Raw genomic sequence first — 14,661 nt, 5'->3', positions numbered from 1 at the left:
TTGTGTCCAGTGTGTGGGAGGGTTCTGCTTCTCAATTTCTTGTTTTGGAGTCCTAAGCTGAAAATAAAATCAGCTCTCAGCAGCCGTTTCAGCATGGGCAAAGATTCCTCTTAGGCCACAGTAGGTGATTAGATAGCACAGTGGGGTGGGGATGTGAGTATTGATAAGTCATCTGCTCTAGCCTTGGGGCCTGGGACTCAAGCAGATTTTGCTACCCTCTACCTAAGAACAAAACTAGCATTCACAGAGGAATTACTATATGCAAGATGCTGAGATAAGTATGATGCATTACCATTATTATTCCCATTTGTACAGAGGAGGAAACTAAACCTTCAAAGGAAACAACTTTCCCAAGGTCGTAAATTTTGTACATGTCAGAGATGGGGTTTGTGCCCAGGTTTTGGGCCCTCTTAAACACTTGACACTAATGCCCATCCATTCAAAAAAAAAATCCTCCAGTTTATTTCTCCTTTCAAAAATGATGCTAATAGGGCAGCCTGGGTGGCTCAGCGGTTTAATGCTGCTTTCAGTCCAGGGTGTGATTCTGGAGACCTGGGATCTAGTCCCATGTCGGGCTCCCTGCATGGAGCCTGTTTCTCCCTTTGCCTGTGTCTCTGCCTCTCTCTCTCTCTCTCTCTCTGTGTGTGTGTCTCATGAATAAATAAATAAAATATTTTTTAAAAAATAAAATAAATTTTTAAAAATGATGCTAATAACCATTTCTATCAAATTCTGGGAAGATTCATAATTATTTTTTTAATTTAAAGAAATCCCATTGTCTTTTTGTTGGTAAAGACTGGTCCTATTAATTAACATCTAGCTGAACAAAAATCCAAGTGTCTAACTCATCCTCTTTTTGTTGGATTCTGAAAAGTAAAGTAAGTGAGAGACACTCTGCTCAAAGGAACACAAAAGAAGAGCAGAGGTTTTTATCTGAAAGGGAAATTGCATTTCACAAACGTATAGACCATTGCTTTGAAGTTATTTTTATCCAACTACCTGTTGGAGAACTTTTAAACCTCAGCTTCATTTTTAAAAACACTGATACACTTGCCTTCAATGTTGCCAAAGGACAAATTAGAAAGAACAGTTAACAGGAAAGCAGGCATTTTATCTCGCTTCTGAACCATTCTTACTTCCAACCCTCTGCCACCCTTTCCAGTTACACCCAACCAGGCTGAGCAGACACACTCATCAAAGATGAATATATAAGCAGGTATTCTGGGGGCAGAAATGGAGAGGTAACTATGGGGCATGGTGGTAATTGCAGTTTCCTCTATTAGGCAAGTTATGGGGGAGTTCAGCTGACTGACTATTGAAAATTGCTAAGGAAGCCTGTGGGAGGCTGTTCTTTCTTTATTTGCGGAAATAAATATTACTGCCTAATTAAGTGTCAGGCAGCACACTCAAACACTCTTGATCCTGGTAGGTTCCTGTGAGAACAGTCCCTTCAGTGATATCTATTTCTTTTCCTGCTCCAGGTGCACACTGCCCTTGGAAGAGCAGGGCCAAGGACAGAGCGAGTAGGTTACACTTGTCATTGGCTCACTTTGGGGTTTTAGCAACCTGTTCAGGAGGGGCCATAGCAGAGAAGCTAATGGGGTGGGTTCTGGTATCAAACAGATCAGGTTCAAATCCCAACCTCCCTTCCTATCTGCATAATCTTGGGCAAGTTGTATTTGTCTGTTAAAGAAAAATCATCATCTCCTCTTCATGGGGTTGTGAGTTTAACAAAATGGTAGCAGTAAAGCACCTGGCATACAGTAAATACTTGGAAACAAGAAGGAGAGGTAATGTTCAGGAGGCAGAACAACTGGCAGGAACCGAGGCAAATGGGCAATCTGATGGGGATGGATGCCAGAAGCAAGTTTGAGGACCAGTGAGAAGACTTCAATGCCAGGCTGAGGAACCTCTGCTCTTCTGAAACCAGTTAGCTTATGAGGGTAGAGGCAGAGCATGAAGAATAGGGTAGTATAGTGGTTAAGACCATGAACTCTGGGGCCAGGCAGCCAAGTTCAATTTCCAGTGCAGCCTGGATTAGCGGAATGACCTTGAACAAATTATGTAATCTCTCTATGCCTACAGTTTTCTGTCTGAATAGTAGAAGAATAGCAGTTAACACCTTGCTTTTGTGAACATCAAATGAGGTGCTACATAATAGGTGTTCATTAAAATTAGCCATTATTACTAGAAAGGTATAGTAGTCTTCCGGCTTGATTCTTGCCTTGTGCATGCTAATTGGCCCCTTCCTAGTATATAGCCTGATAGATGTAGAACACTCTGGCTGTTAAAGTCCCTTCACATCCATGGTCTCATTTGTTCCCCAGGTGATTACTGCCAGGTAAGTAGGGCCTGTATGGGCCTGACTTTTCCTCCTGCTAAGGTGTGTCTACCAAGACTAAGTCAGCATTAAAGCCTCTAGGCTTCCTGATTCCTACTCAGATTGCCTTCAACTGACCTGAAACCAACCAGGAATTCTTACTGCTAATTGGGGACCACGGGGGTGAGCAATTGGGCAAATTATTGAATAGGCTTACTTGAGACATATATAAATTTATATTTTTTCTAAAACCGGGCTTAGTCCCTGGTCATGATTCTTGACACATGTGGAAACATCCAATTTTATCTCTGGGATGTTGAAGGTGAGAGTCTTAGGTCTTTCTCAAAGTAATACTGAATCTTTATTTCTATAGCCTTAGACAATCAAAAATTTTCATCACCAAGATAGTTTTGTGGGAATCAGTTGCAACTTTACTTTTACCAGAGATATATGTGTAGTTTTAGATTTTATAAGCTACATGGGATTCACTGGAGCTACAGAAACTCTAAGCCCATAAATGTCACTGGATTATAAATCTTGGGAAGCTGGAAAGCATCTAGCTTGTATGGAAGGACAGAGAGATAGTGGGTCTGAAATGTATGGTAGCTCTGCTATCATTTTGGGCAAGTAACTTAACCTCTCAGGGCCTCAGTTTACTCAGTTTTGAAATGGAGATAATAGCAGTGATCATTGGTGGTGGTTGTGAGGATTGGATTAAGTGAGGTAGTACATGTAAAGGGCTCAGCATAATGGTGGACAAAAAGCAGTCTCTAAATGGTTAGAAAGACTTTGAAAGCATGTTTATAGTTCAGGCTTAAAAATTTCTGAAAGACTCCATCCCACTGAAAACCAAGAGAATGTCTTTCCTTATTTTTAGTTTACTGGTTATTCTTGTTTTTTTAGAGGTTAATTCTGAAAGAACACTATATCCTTATTTTGAAATGGATTCGATTTGGCTGTGAGTTCCATCAATCATTCTTGCCCTCCAGCTCAGAAGTAAAGAGGGAGAATCCCAGTGAGAGAGGCAGGATTCTCCTTCCCACAAGTTAGCTTCTCTCTCAGGAGGTTCTCGAGTGCTTCTAACTGGCCGACTTTGGTTATTTAACCTGGTGGGTGGAGGTGGGATGGGAGGGTGGAGTCAAGGATCCATTGACGAATCTGATGAAATCTGGTAAGAGGTGAGGAGTCTGTTATCCTAAAAATGCCCAGAAGCATGCAGTTTTGCAATTTGGGAGCTTGGGGCTCTAAAACCAATTTTTATGTCCCTAAATCTCTGGAAAGTGGAGGTAAAATTCTTAGGCCCCTTTCTGGGTGACACTAGCTTAGATCTTGTTTGGGGGCCAAACAACTAGAATGAACAGAGAGGGGTAGAATTAGGGGCTGACAGACTTTATCAGAAGATAATTTTCCTTGGTACTGTGAGGTTGATTTTTATGACAAACAATAAATGTCCTATACAGGTATGCTTGCTCTGTGCTCAGTCTCTGCTTGGAATCTCTTTCCCACATTTCTGCTCAAAGACAACTTGGAATCTTTCTTCAAGATCCTCACCTGTCATCGCCTCTAAGAATCTGCCCTGGATTCTCAGACTGCACTTAAGTGTCCCTTCTCTGTGGCCTATTATATCAAAGACATAAATGTGTCTACCATCACATTGTGTTATTTAGTGATTTGTCTGCTTATCCAACAATCCCTCCCCAAAACTGTGAAATATTATGTCAGGTTTAATATTTGACTCAGGCCCATATACCAGTGCTTGGCATGGGCCTGATACCAGAAGATGCTTGGTAACCGTGGGGCTCCCTTAGCCCCCTCTGCCCCTGCAGCTCTCTGTAGCCCAGGCTCCCAGTCCTTTTCCAGCTTCTGTGTTAACATCAGATCCATCAGAATGAGCTGCTGCTTGACTGATCTGAGCCTGTTTGTAAACTTTGTGCACATTCAGATTTAAGGAACAAATAGGATTAATAAGACTGGCAGCATGCAGTAACTCCAAGGCTGGTTACCATTTATAATAAGGCAGTCACGTCAGTGCTTTGGTGCGCTCCAATGGTTTCCAGAATGCAAGTAATAGAATTTCTGTAGTTAAGCAGCTGTCACTCCTGGGGCCAGGGATGTTCATGTATAAATCTATAATGTAGAAGGATACCTGACAGAAGAGTTGGTGACGGCGGGGGGGGAGGGGTTCCCAGACCCTAAGGTCAGTGTTGGCTGTGGGACCAAAATTGCCCAAGCACAGAAAATGGCAATTCTGTAGTGTTTTTTCTCTTTGTTTTTCTTGGGTCAGAATGCAATTTGTGTGGGAGCTGGGGACAAGCCCATGAATGAATATCGGTCCGTTGTGTATTATCAAGTCAAACAACCACGGTGGATGGAAACAGTCAAGGTAATAACAATAATAAATAATAATTATGGCAGTAAACATGTATCTTGGGGCTCTAAGACATTTCCCTAAATTCTGAAGCAATACCCTAGTGTGTGTCCAGTGATGTGTCAGGCAATGGAAATGGTGGCCCAATGGGTGAGTACCCTGGTTCTTTTGATCATCCTTCCCAGACCCAGGACCAGCCACTATAGGATTGTCCAGATGTATCTTCTTGCTAACAGTGCATAACCCACCAAGCTATGTCGTTCTGCTCAGCCACGAGGAGCAACAGAGCTTGCAAGTAAATGTGAACCTGTGAAAGACCGCTTAATGCCTGAAAGATATTGTCTTGGGAGGGTGCATGAGACAAAAGTAGCATTAATCACAAATATTCACATTACCCAATTGTCACACGAAGCAGAAGAGAATATCGTGTGTTGGAAGAAGAGTTTGGAATTAATTCAGTGAACGGTGAAGCTTGAACACAGCTTCAAATATCTCTGTCTTAAAAAAAAAGTGTCTGTCTTGTAATTAGTAGCAGTCTCCATTCACCCGGTGCTCTGAACCCAAATACAAGACGTTCATGTAAGTTCGTTTTCCTAGATAGCTATCCAAAACTCAGTGGTTCTTGCCTGTCACCTATATTCCTATTTCCCCCAGTCAGTCTCCCTGCACTCACTCTTTTCAGAATGATGGCCTGCCCAACTTTGTGGTCAGAAAGCTATTGAGCCAAGATGGTTTTCTCTTTTCTGTGTTCTCTTGTACTCTAGTTATTTCTCTTTGCTAGCCCTTGTCCATGGTTGTTAAAATAGATGTCTCTCCATGTGAACCATGAGCTTTCAAGTTACAGAGCTGCCTTGCCTCAGCAAGGCCACTATTTCACTGACTATAGTTTGGAGTGGCCATTTGATTCACAATGGAATGAATTGGACTGCAGCGCTCATCAGACTCTCAGTTCCTTTGTTCTGTCTGAAATCACAAATGGTGGACTTCTTCAGGCTCAAATTTCATTCTCTGGAGCAGAAAGTGCCCCAAGAATACATGTGTTTGGCTTTTAAGAGTCATCTATAAGTGTAAACTTGTCCCTTTTAAAAATCAAAGTGGTTTCCTCACAGGTCACTAAGCTTCTCTGCTTTGGCTTGAATTGCACATTACAGAGAGAGCTGTGAGGTGTTGGGAGGTGGGCAGTCCAGAGCCAGACCTGATGCATCTCAGTCAAGGGTGCAACAGACCACCACTGGACAGTGAAACTGGGGTGACCAAGGACTGAGGGATTTGGCTCTGTGTCTTCAGAGGTAAAAGCATCTCAGTATCTGTCCAGCCAAGGATGGGAATGAGCCCCAGGATTTTCCCAAATATTATTGGATTCAAGCATTTTTATGAATTTGCATAAACAAGGGTCCTCAAGCATACCCCCTAATGACCATTGCTAATTTTCTAAGCCCTGCTGCAATTGCCAGAACTCCTGGAGTGTGTAAGGAAAATGTGCATTGTGCAGTTTGCATTGCATCAAATCCTGTGCTAAAGTTATGTGACTTTTATATCAATTTGGGGAGATTCATTTTAACCCACTATAATTTACGGACCTCTTTTCATTGGGTAGGAATGCAATTTGCTAAATGGATTACATTTGGTACTTTATTTTCTCTTCATAGCTAGTTCTTATGTAATTTATTTACAGTTCATCAGGCTTGATGGATGGGTAATGAATCAGCATGCAGCTCTCTTAGTTAAATGGTCAGACTGCCTTTTGGGGGGTGGGCTGGAGTAGGGAAGGCTGGTTAACTCATTGTCTCCTGAGCTTTGGTTTCTGCTTACCAAGGTGGCTGTCCCTATTGAAGACATGCAGAGGATCCACCTGAGATTCATGTTTCGACATCGGTCATCCCTGGAATGTAAGTACCTGACCAAATGGCATCTCTGAAGCTCCCCTGAGGGGAGAGGAGTGGGACAACTGAGTGGCACATGTGTCATTTTCTTTCCTGACCTCACAATGCTATTTGCAGCTAAAGATAAAGGAGAAAAGAACTTTGCCATGTCCTATGTGAAGTTAATGAAGGAAGATGGGACCACTCTGCAAGATGGATGCCACGACTTGGTTGTCCTAAAGGTACCATGAGTTTGAATTAACTCTGCAGTGAGTGGGATACAGGAAGCCAAGGGAAGATGACAGGATTGCTTAGTGGTTAACAGCAAGGGCCACAGAGTCACACACAGCATCGTTCACCAGCTGTGTGCCCTTGCACAAAATCTTAACTTTTCTGCCTCTGCTTCTCTCTCTATGAGCCTTCAGTGAATAATTGTTGAGTGAGTATCACATAAGACCATTCATGTAAACACAACCATGATGGCACATAGCACAATGAATAAGTGGAAAAGGTTATTGTTACAAACAGAATGGGCTATTGACTCTGTAAAGACCTCCGTGGGATGTGTAGAAGACCAGCAGGAAACATTTGAGAGTTGCCTCACTGCCACTAATGGAAACATATCAGAATCTGGGGTCCCAATCCTGCTACTAACTAAATCTGGAATCATCTCACACATTTTCCTGAGTGCCAGTTTCTTTTTTCTTAAGTGCAATGGTAATATTTATGACAAACCAGTGAAATTACCCATGTGGAAGGGCTGTGTATAAAAAGGTGTACAGATAGTAGCCATTGTTATTTTACATCATGAGACTGGTACTGTTTTCCTGAAGTGGAAAGTGTTTACCTTGATCTCACCCACACGCTTTCCCACAGCCTCTCTTGTGGCAGCAGGATGTCTGTGCTGGAGACAAAGCCTGTGTTTGTGAAGGAAGACAAGACTAAGCCACCTGCATAAGGATCAACACTTGTCCTTGGCATTCTCAGCCCCAGGGGCTGAAAACACCCTTTGCCTTGGTCTCCATGGCAAACAGAGCCTCATCAAGGCTTTATCTCCAGGCACTCTTCTCTGAGTCTCTCTGGCTTTTCTGAAAACCTCCACCCCCTTCTTCTGCACAATTGCTATCTTCTCATTTAGGACACATCAAGGTAGTTCTTGCCTTGAAAGCTATTCTTCCTCAATGGACTCTGAATTCATGGGGGGCGGGAGGGAGGCCTAGTCAGAGTCAGTTTGTAAGGTATTCATCTTCCTTAAGTTTCAGTTTCCTCATCTGTAAACTGAGGATGACAGCAGTGTCTGCAACAGCGATAGTAGCCATTGTGAGGTTTAAATGAAATGAAACAAGGCATATGAAGCACTTAGAGCAGCATCCAGTAAGAGTAAGGGCCCAATAAACATTAACTCCTGTAATGCCTACCTCTAACCATTCATTTCCGTATGCCACGGGACTTAGATGTCTATCAACTCTGCTAAGAGCTCTATATGCATTATGTTCAATTAGTCTGCCCCAAATTTCTAGGAAGTAGGTAATATGGTTAGTCTTCAGTTTAATCATGAGAAAAATAATACACAGACAGACCAAGCAATGCATCCAAGATATCACAGACTTTGAATGGTAGAACAGGGTCTAGATCTCAGGACTTTCAGACTCTAGGGCTTTTGCCGTTAACTTTTCCTTTAAGCCAATTCTTTACCTTGCTGGTGGGCATGTGTTAACATCTCAAGAAATTTAGGAGTGCCTTGGTGGCTCAGTCAATTAAGTGTTCAGCTCTTGATCTTTGCTCAGGTCTTACATCAGGGTTGTGAATTCAAGGCCTGCATTGGGCTCCATGCTGGCTGTGGAGCCTACTTTAGAAAAAAAAAAAAAAAAAACTCAATAAATTTAGGAGGATTCAAAATAGCCTGTCAGGGGAATCTTTAATTCCTTTCATGTTGTTAATGAAGTCCACAGAGCCTTCAACTGGTTGGTCAATTCCTTTTCCATTAATGTAACTTTGGGCTCTTGTCTGGTTTTTATTATTATTATTTTTTAAAGATTTTATTTATTTATTCACGATAGACATAGAGAGAGAGAGGCAGAGACATGGGCAGAGAGAGAAGCAGGCTCCATGCAGGAAGCCCGATGCGGGACTCTATCCCTGGTCTCCAGGATCGCACCCTGGGCCAAAGGCAAGCGCCAAACCGCTGCACTACCCAGGGATCCCCGGGTTCTTGTCTGTTTTATGGAAAAATAGCCCTGCCATACCAGCTGCTGTTTGTTGCTTCTCTGATGATTTTTCTAATTTTGACTATCTGGACCTTACAATGTGTGAGCTGGCTACTGCAAGCTCTATGTGGCATTGGGCAGGTACCCATGGCTTGGAGAAGTAACCAAGGTGTTGTTTCCAGGGGGAGAGTAAGAAGATGGAGGATGCCAGTGCTTACCTGACACTTCCTTCTTACCGACACCATGTGGAAAACAAGGGGGCCACCCTAAGTCGAAGCTCCAGCAGTGTTGGGGGGCTCTCTGTCAGCTCCCGAGATGTGTTCTCCATTTCCACCCTGGTGTGTTCCACAAAGCTCACCCAGAACGGTAATGAAACCATGAAGAGTTGAATAAATGTAGTACGCATGTGCATGTGTGCATGGGTGAGCCCAAGGAAGTCCTGAATGGACACTTTACCCCAATAATAGTAACTCTGCTTGTCTGGACTCTGTTTCAGTGGGCTTGCTGGGTTTGCTGAAGTGGCGCATGAAGCCTCAGCTGTTACAGGAGAACTTAGAGAAATTGAAGATTGTCGATGGAGAGGAAGTGGTGAAGGTCAGTGGGGCTTCATTTTGTTTGTATTCATCCACGAGTGACAGAGCTTTAAATCATGGGTGGCTTTGGGGAGCAAATGAAGTGTGGAGGGAGATTAGACTTTGTCTCTAACAATGGGACACAGTGTCCCAAATTACCACAAGAAAACTTTACTTGGAAATTCAGAGGCTGATTTGGTTCAATGATGCTAAATGTTGAGTTGTAGAAAATGGGTTGTGTTCAGTTTCTGGAAGGAGATCAGCCTGGGTGTAGATCTCAGCTCAACCACTTGCCAACTTTATGTGATAATATTATGAATATGACATATTTGATAGAGTGGTTGTGAGCATTCAAGGCAATAATATTTAAAAATTACTTAGCACAGTGTACACAATATTGAACTAAACATGTAAATCATACCAGAGTTCAATAAATAGTAACTATTAATTATTTTTGTTGGTATAAGTTGCTATAATAGTGTGATCTCTTAGTACCTCTCACATGTTACTGTTAGAAATAAAAAATATACTTAGTTCCTGCTGCTTACAGAGTATTATGCCATTATACATGAAAAAGGAAAAGACATCAGGGTTCACATTTTAAGCGAAACAAGCAGAAAATAATACAAATGTCATATGTATTGTTGTGTCCACATGGTGTTGAAAAATATAGTGTCTGAGATGTAGGTCCATTTATTCAATTCTTCTCTCCAGTTCTATGGGACAAGTGTTTCCCATAGGTTTTGGTGATCTTGTTTCCATCAGGAACTTGGTCAAGCTAGAAACTCTGAGATTAAACATCTTTATTTGGTAGCTGTGTGTTTTCAGGGGCATTAGGAAATATTGACACATCCCTTAGGAAGGAAGAGCATCAGATTTTATTTAGTTTTCCATACATGGAGAAGCAATGGTAGAATTTTCAGGTCAGTGTTTTAAATGTGCACTAATGACCCATCTACCTGGTTCGGCAGTAGCAGGAAAATTCTCCAGACATCCTTTCATAAAGTCTATCATCTTTGGGTAGTTTGGTGAAGCATCTGCGAGGGAATTACGTTGTCTCCACCTCTGCTTCCTTTTTTCTTTTTCTAAAAAAGTTTGTTATTGAAGTATATAAAACGGTAAAATATGTACAGAGCACTTACCCTAAGAATATAGTTCCTTGTATTTTTACACAAGTATACACCCATAATCCCACCCTCCAGATCAAGATAGAGAACATTTTTGGCATCACCATAGGTTCCCTCATATCCCTTCTCAACCTCCCCTATGCTAACTGCCATTATGAATTTTTTTGCCTGTTCTTGAAATTCATAAAAATAGAGTAATAAGTAATGTGCATTGTTGTGTCTGACTTATCTTACTCTACACAGTTCTCATGAGGGTTATCCTCATTGTTGCATGTAGAAGTAGTTTGCTCTTTTATATTACTGTGGAGTATTCTGTAGTATTAAAATGCTGCCATATGTTCATTCATGCTGTTGGTTGACAGTTGGGTTGCTCCAAGTTCTGGCTCTTGAGAAGAAAGCTCCCTGGACCTTTAAATGCAGCATGTGGTAGATGTGTGCTCCCATTCTCTTGGGGATACACCGAGGAGTGGGATATCTGGGTCACCTGAACTGTTTTTTAACATGACCTTCATTATTTTGTTCAGTTTCTCCAGGATACTCTAGATGCCCTCTTCAATATCATGATGGAGCATTCTCAAAGTAATGAGTATGACATCCTCGTTTTTGATGCTTTGGTAAGAAAGAGGGGACAGGTATTTAGTGACATTAGACATTAATGTGTGTCTCACTGTGAGAACACTGAGAACTTGTGGCCCTTGTGGCCCTTTTCATGAACTTTTTTGGAGGCATTGTAACTTCTAGCAACCAGAGCAATAAATGAATGAAGGGCTGGGTTGTTTGCTTGTTTCTAGTTCATTTGAAAGCATGGCAGGGTGAGTAAAAGGGAAATTTAAGTGTGGATGTCTATCAGTGACCAATAAAGTTTTAATGTTAACTACTTATGTCAATGACATTTACATTTTAAAGAAATTACTTGGAGACAACTGTGACTTGATCCAGTGCTTCCCAGAAGGTCTCCTGGGAAGCTAGCCCTCAAAGAAGATGCTTTGTGACAAAAAGATCCTTTGATTAGATAACTCTTAGGGAAGTACTGGACATTGTGTGACCTCTCAGAGATTCATCACGCATGTGAATATATTAAAGACTCTAAAAACCCTGCCATAAAGAAGGCAGCCTAACAATGGTATCCTGAGATTTGTCCAACTTATTTGACCACAAAACCCTTTCATCCTTTGACACCCTGTAGCATTCTTCATGAAATACTTTTTAGAAGAGACATTACCTTAATGGAAAAGGCTAGCAATATACCTGTGAGCTAATTCCTGAGCAACATCATTTTGCAGGAGATTCAGTAATGCCATGTGAGTGTGGCTTCCCACCTTACTCCCACCTTACTGACCCCCAAACGCTGATTCCTTGAATCTTCCTCAGATCTACATAATAGGACTCATTGCTGACCGGAAATTCCAGCATTTCAACACCGTTCTGGAGGCTTATATTCAACAACATTTCAGTGCTACACTGGCTTACAAGTAAGTTCCTGTGAAAGTGGGGGTTTCTTGTGTACCTGCCAGGATACCCAGGGCATGAGGACCTTGAGCATTTGCCTTTTGCACTGGGGTGTGTGAGTTCTCCCTTTATTGATAACCCAATCCATGCTGGGTTATCTGGGTTAAATACACATATGCAAACCCATAGGTTAGAATGAGTATTTTATTGTGGTAGAAGTCCATGAAAGCATTCATTCATTCAGGAAGTCAGCTATCATTTACTGAGCAGCCACTTGTGATAGACACTGGGATTCAGAGGCTAGAGAGGAGAAGCGCACAGGGCTAGGAGCCCATTATAGCATGGGCACAGGGAACTAATAGTTACAAACAGGAGGTGATGCTGCAGAAGTTGGGAGAGGCCAGTTTGCCAAGGGGCCTTGAAAGCTAGGCCAAATAGTTTGAAATCTGCCTTGCTGATAATGAAGAAATGTGGGAAGTTTCTCAGTACAGGAATTCCACAATACTATTAGAACATTTTCTGTAGGAAGCAAATGCTGAAAAGAGCATTCTCACCACCATTATTCCCACTCATGTCGTGATTATGATTGGTTTTCCCGGTCAAAATATTTTTTTTCCTCACTAGTTTTTTTCTTTGCTAGCTCTCTATGGACTGGAAAGAAATACTTATTCACTCCCTGTATTAAAAATATATATTTTAAGCAGAGTTATTTTTAGGGCTGTAAACAAGTAGCTTAGCTACACCACCACCTTTAACCTTTGATTGAATGCTTTATAATTTATGGAGCAAACTAATGACCATGCTGTGGGCTGGAAAGATGTGTCTTGAAAATATAATCCCTTATTCAGGAAATTGATGACGGTGCTGAAGACTTACTTGGATACCTCCAGCAGAGGGGAGCAATGTGAGCCGATCCTAAGAACCCTGAAAGCTTTGGAATATGTGTTCAAGTTCATTGTGCGGTCGAGGACATTATTTTCACAGTGAGTGCTTTTTATGTAAGGGTGATTGATTAGTTCTGCAGTTCCTCCGGGATACAACAGTATTTGTGTCATTGGAGAGATTCTTTTATAAAATTACAACCAGGCATTGATCAAAAACAACTTAAAAATCCAACACAGAGAGTTATGAATAGGTTATAATTGTTCCCTCTAAGCTCATCCAGGGAAAAATATGAATCTTAAGATGTTATAGAATTATGTTTCATCCAGTGAACTTGATTTGTGATTTGAGGCTCTTCTGTGTTTCATCTATCATTCTTCATTTGATTTGAGATAGAAAACTTTCCAGGAATCTTCAATGATAGAGGTGTTGAGAGTAGAGAGAGCAGAACTCGGGGAGTTGACAGTTATTTGGCTCTGGGAGGTTGTGCATGACAGATGAGCTGGTATTTGCAGTTGATCTGTCTGTCCTTGAGATCCTAGTAGCCAACAATTGAGCTGATATGTTAGAACACCTAAGAGATTTGATGTTTTATGAGTAGTATTACAGAGTTTAACTGTTCTTTTGAAGGACTTCAGAGATAGAGGCATTCAAATGCAACCTGCAAAAGGATAATTTATGTTCATCTTGGCTATAAGGAAAAGTTAGAAAAGCAATTTGGTTGTGATTGTAGGTATGATCAGATTGGTTGTGTGTGATGGAAAATAAGAAAAAATATCTAGGGAATGTATTATCTGGATTCTTATCAGTGCAGATGAAGAACATTCAACTCAAACTGATTTAGGGAGAGTAGGACTTTATTTTATTTCACATCTTTTTAAAAATCCAGAGGATAGTTGGTCTCAGGCATGACTGGATGCAGATAATACCATCAGGATAGTCTCTGTCTCTCTAGATCTTGCCTCTACTTTCCTTTTGTTGGTTGCCTTCTGAGACAGGTTTTCCAAAGGGGAAACCACTGGAAACCTCAGATTCATATTCTAACTTAAACAATTCTAAGTTATTTGTTGTTCCAGCAAAATCCTATGCCAAAAACTGTTTGGGGTCATGTGCTAAGTTTTTAAACATTATGACCAAGGAAATGAGTATGCAGATTATGTACTTATAGTTTCATGTGCACCTCTGGAGCCATGGGCCGGGTCAGCCACTTAAGGTATAGATGTCTTCAGTTTGAAAGATGGTTTCCCAAGAGAAAATAGAAGTCTGTAGTCATTATTTTGATCGTGACAGTGTTTCATACTCGACAAGGCATTTGAAATATAAATCATTTTGGATTCTCCTAAAACGTTCTTTGAGATTTCAGGTGAGAATAGAAGGAGATGAATGTCTTGAACCGTGTCATGTGCATTATTCATTTTTTAAATGTTAATTTTTAATTTTTTAAAACTTAATCTTACTAAAAAATTAATTTTATTATTTATTTATTTATTTATTTATTTATTTATTTATTTATTTATTATTTAAGTTTCAGGCAGTTAAGATACAGTACAATATTGGTTTCTGGAGTAGAATTCAGCAATTCATCACTTACATACAACACCTTGTGCTCTTCATAGCAAATGCCAGCCTTAATATCCATCATCCATCTAGCCCATCTTCCACCCACCTCCTTCCATCAACCCTCTTATTCTTAAAGTGAAGCATCTGTTTCTTCTGGTTTGCCAGTTAGTCAAAGTAGAGACTGTATTAAAGTCTTAGGGGTATTCCTACATATTTCAGAGTTATTTGTCAATTATTTGAAAACCAATGTGTCTTTCTAAGGGTTGAGTTTCTTGGAGGAGTTCAAGGATTCAAACATTATAATTCCAGATTAA

At 41.0% G+C, this 14,661-nt stretch overlaps 1 protein-coding gene across 1 annotated transcript in view; it reads left to right on the top strand.

Annotated features, from left to right (window-relative positions):
- Positions 1-14,661, top strand: part of DOCK2 (dedicator of cytokinesis 2) — a 397,545-nt gene that overhangs the window by 59,770 nt on the left and 323,114 nt on the right. The window contains exons 15-22 of the mRNA XM_072756626.1: positions 4,605-4,703; positions 6,505-6,577; positions 6,689-6,792; positions 8,940-9,123; positions 9,254-9,351; positions 10,981-11,070; positions 11,828-11,928; positions 12,754-12,888. Of these exons, the coding sequence (XP_072612727.1) occupies positions 4,605-4,703; positions 6,505-6,577; positions 6,689-6,792; positions 8,940-9,123; positions 9,254-9,351; positions 10,981-11,070; positions 11,828-11,928; positions 12,754-12,888 (884 nt within the window). The remainder of the gene's footprint in view (positions 1-4,604; positions 4,704-6,504; positions 6,578-6,688; positions 6,793-8,939; positions 9,124-9,253; positions 9,352-10,980; positions 11,071-11,827; positions 11,929-12,753; positions 12,889-14,661) is intronic.

The sequence above is a fragment of the Vulpes vulpes genome, chromosome 4, assembly GCF_048418805.1.
Source record: "Vulpes vulpes isolate BD-2025 chromosome 4, VulVul3, whole genome shotgun sequence".
Lineage (NCBI taxonomy): Eukaryota > Metazoa > Chordata > Mammalia > Carnivora > Canidae > Vulpes > Vulpes vulpes.
This window is presented reverse-complemented; position numbering and strand designations above follow the sequence as displayed.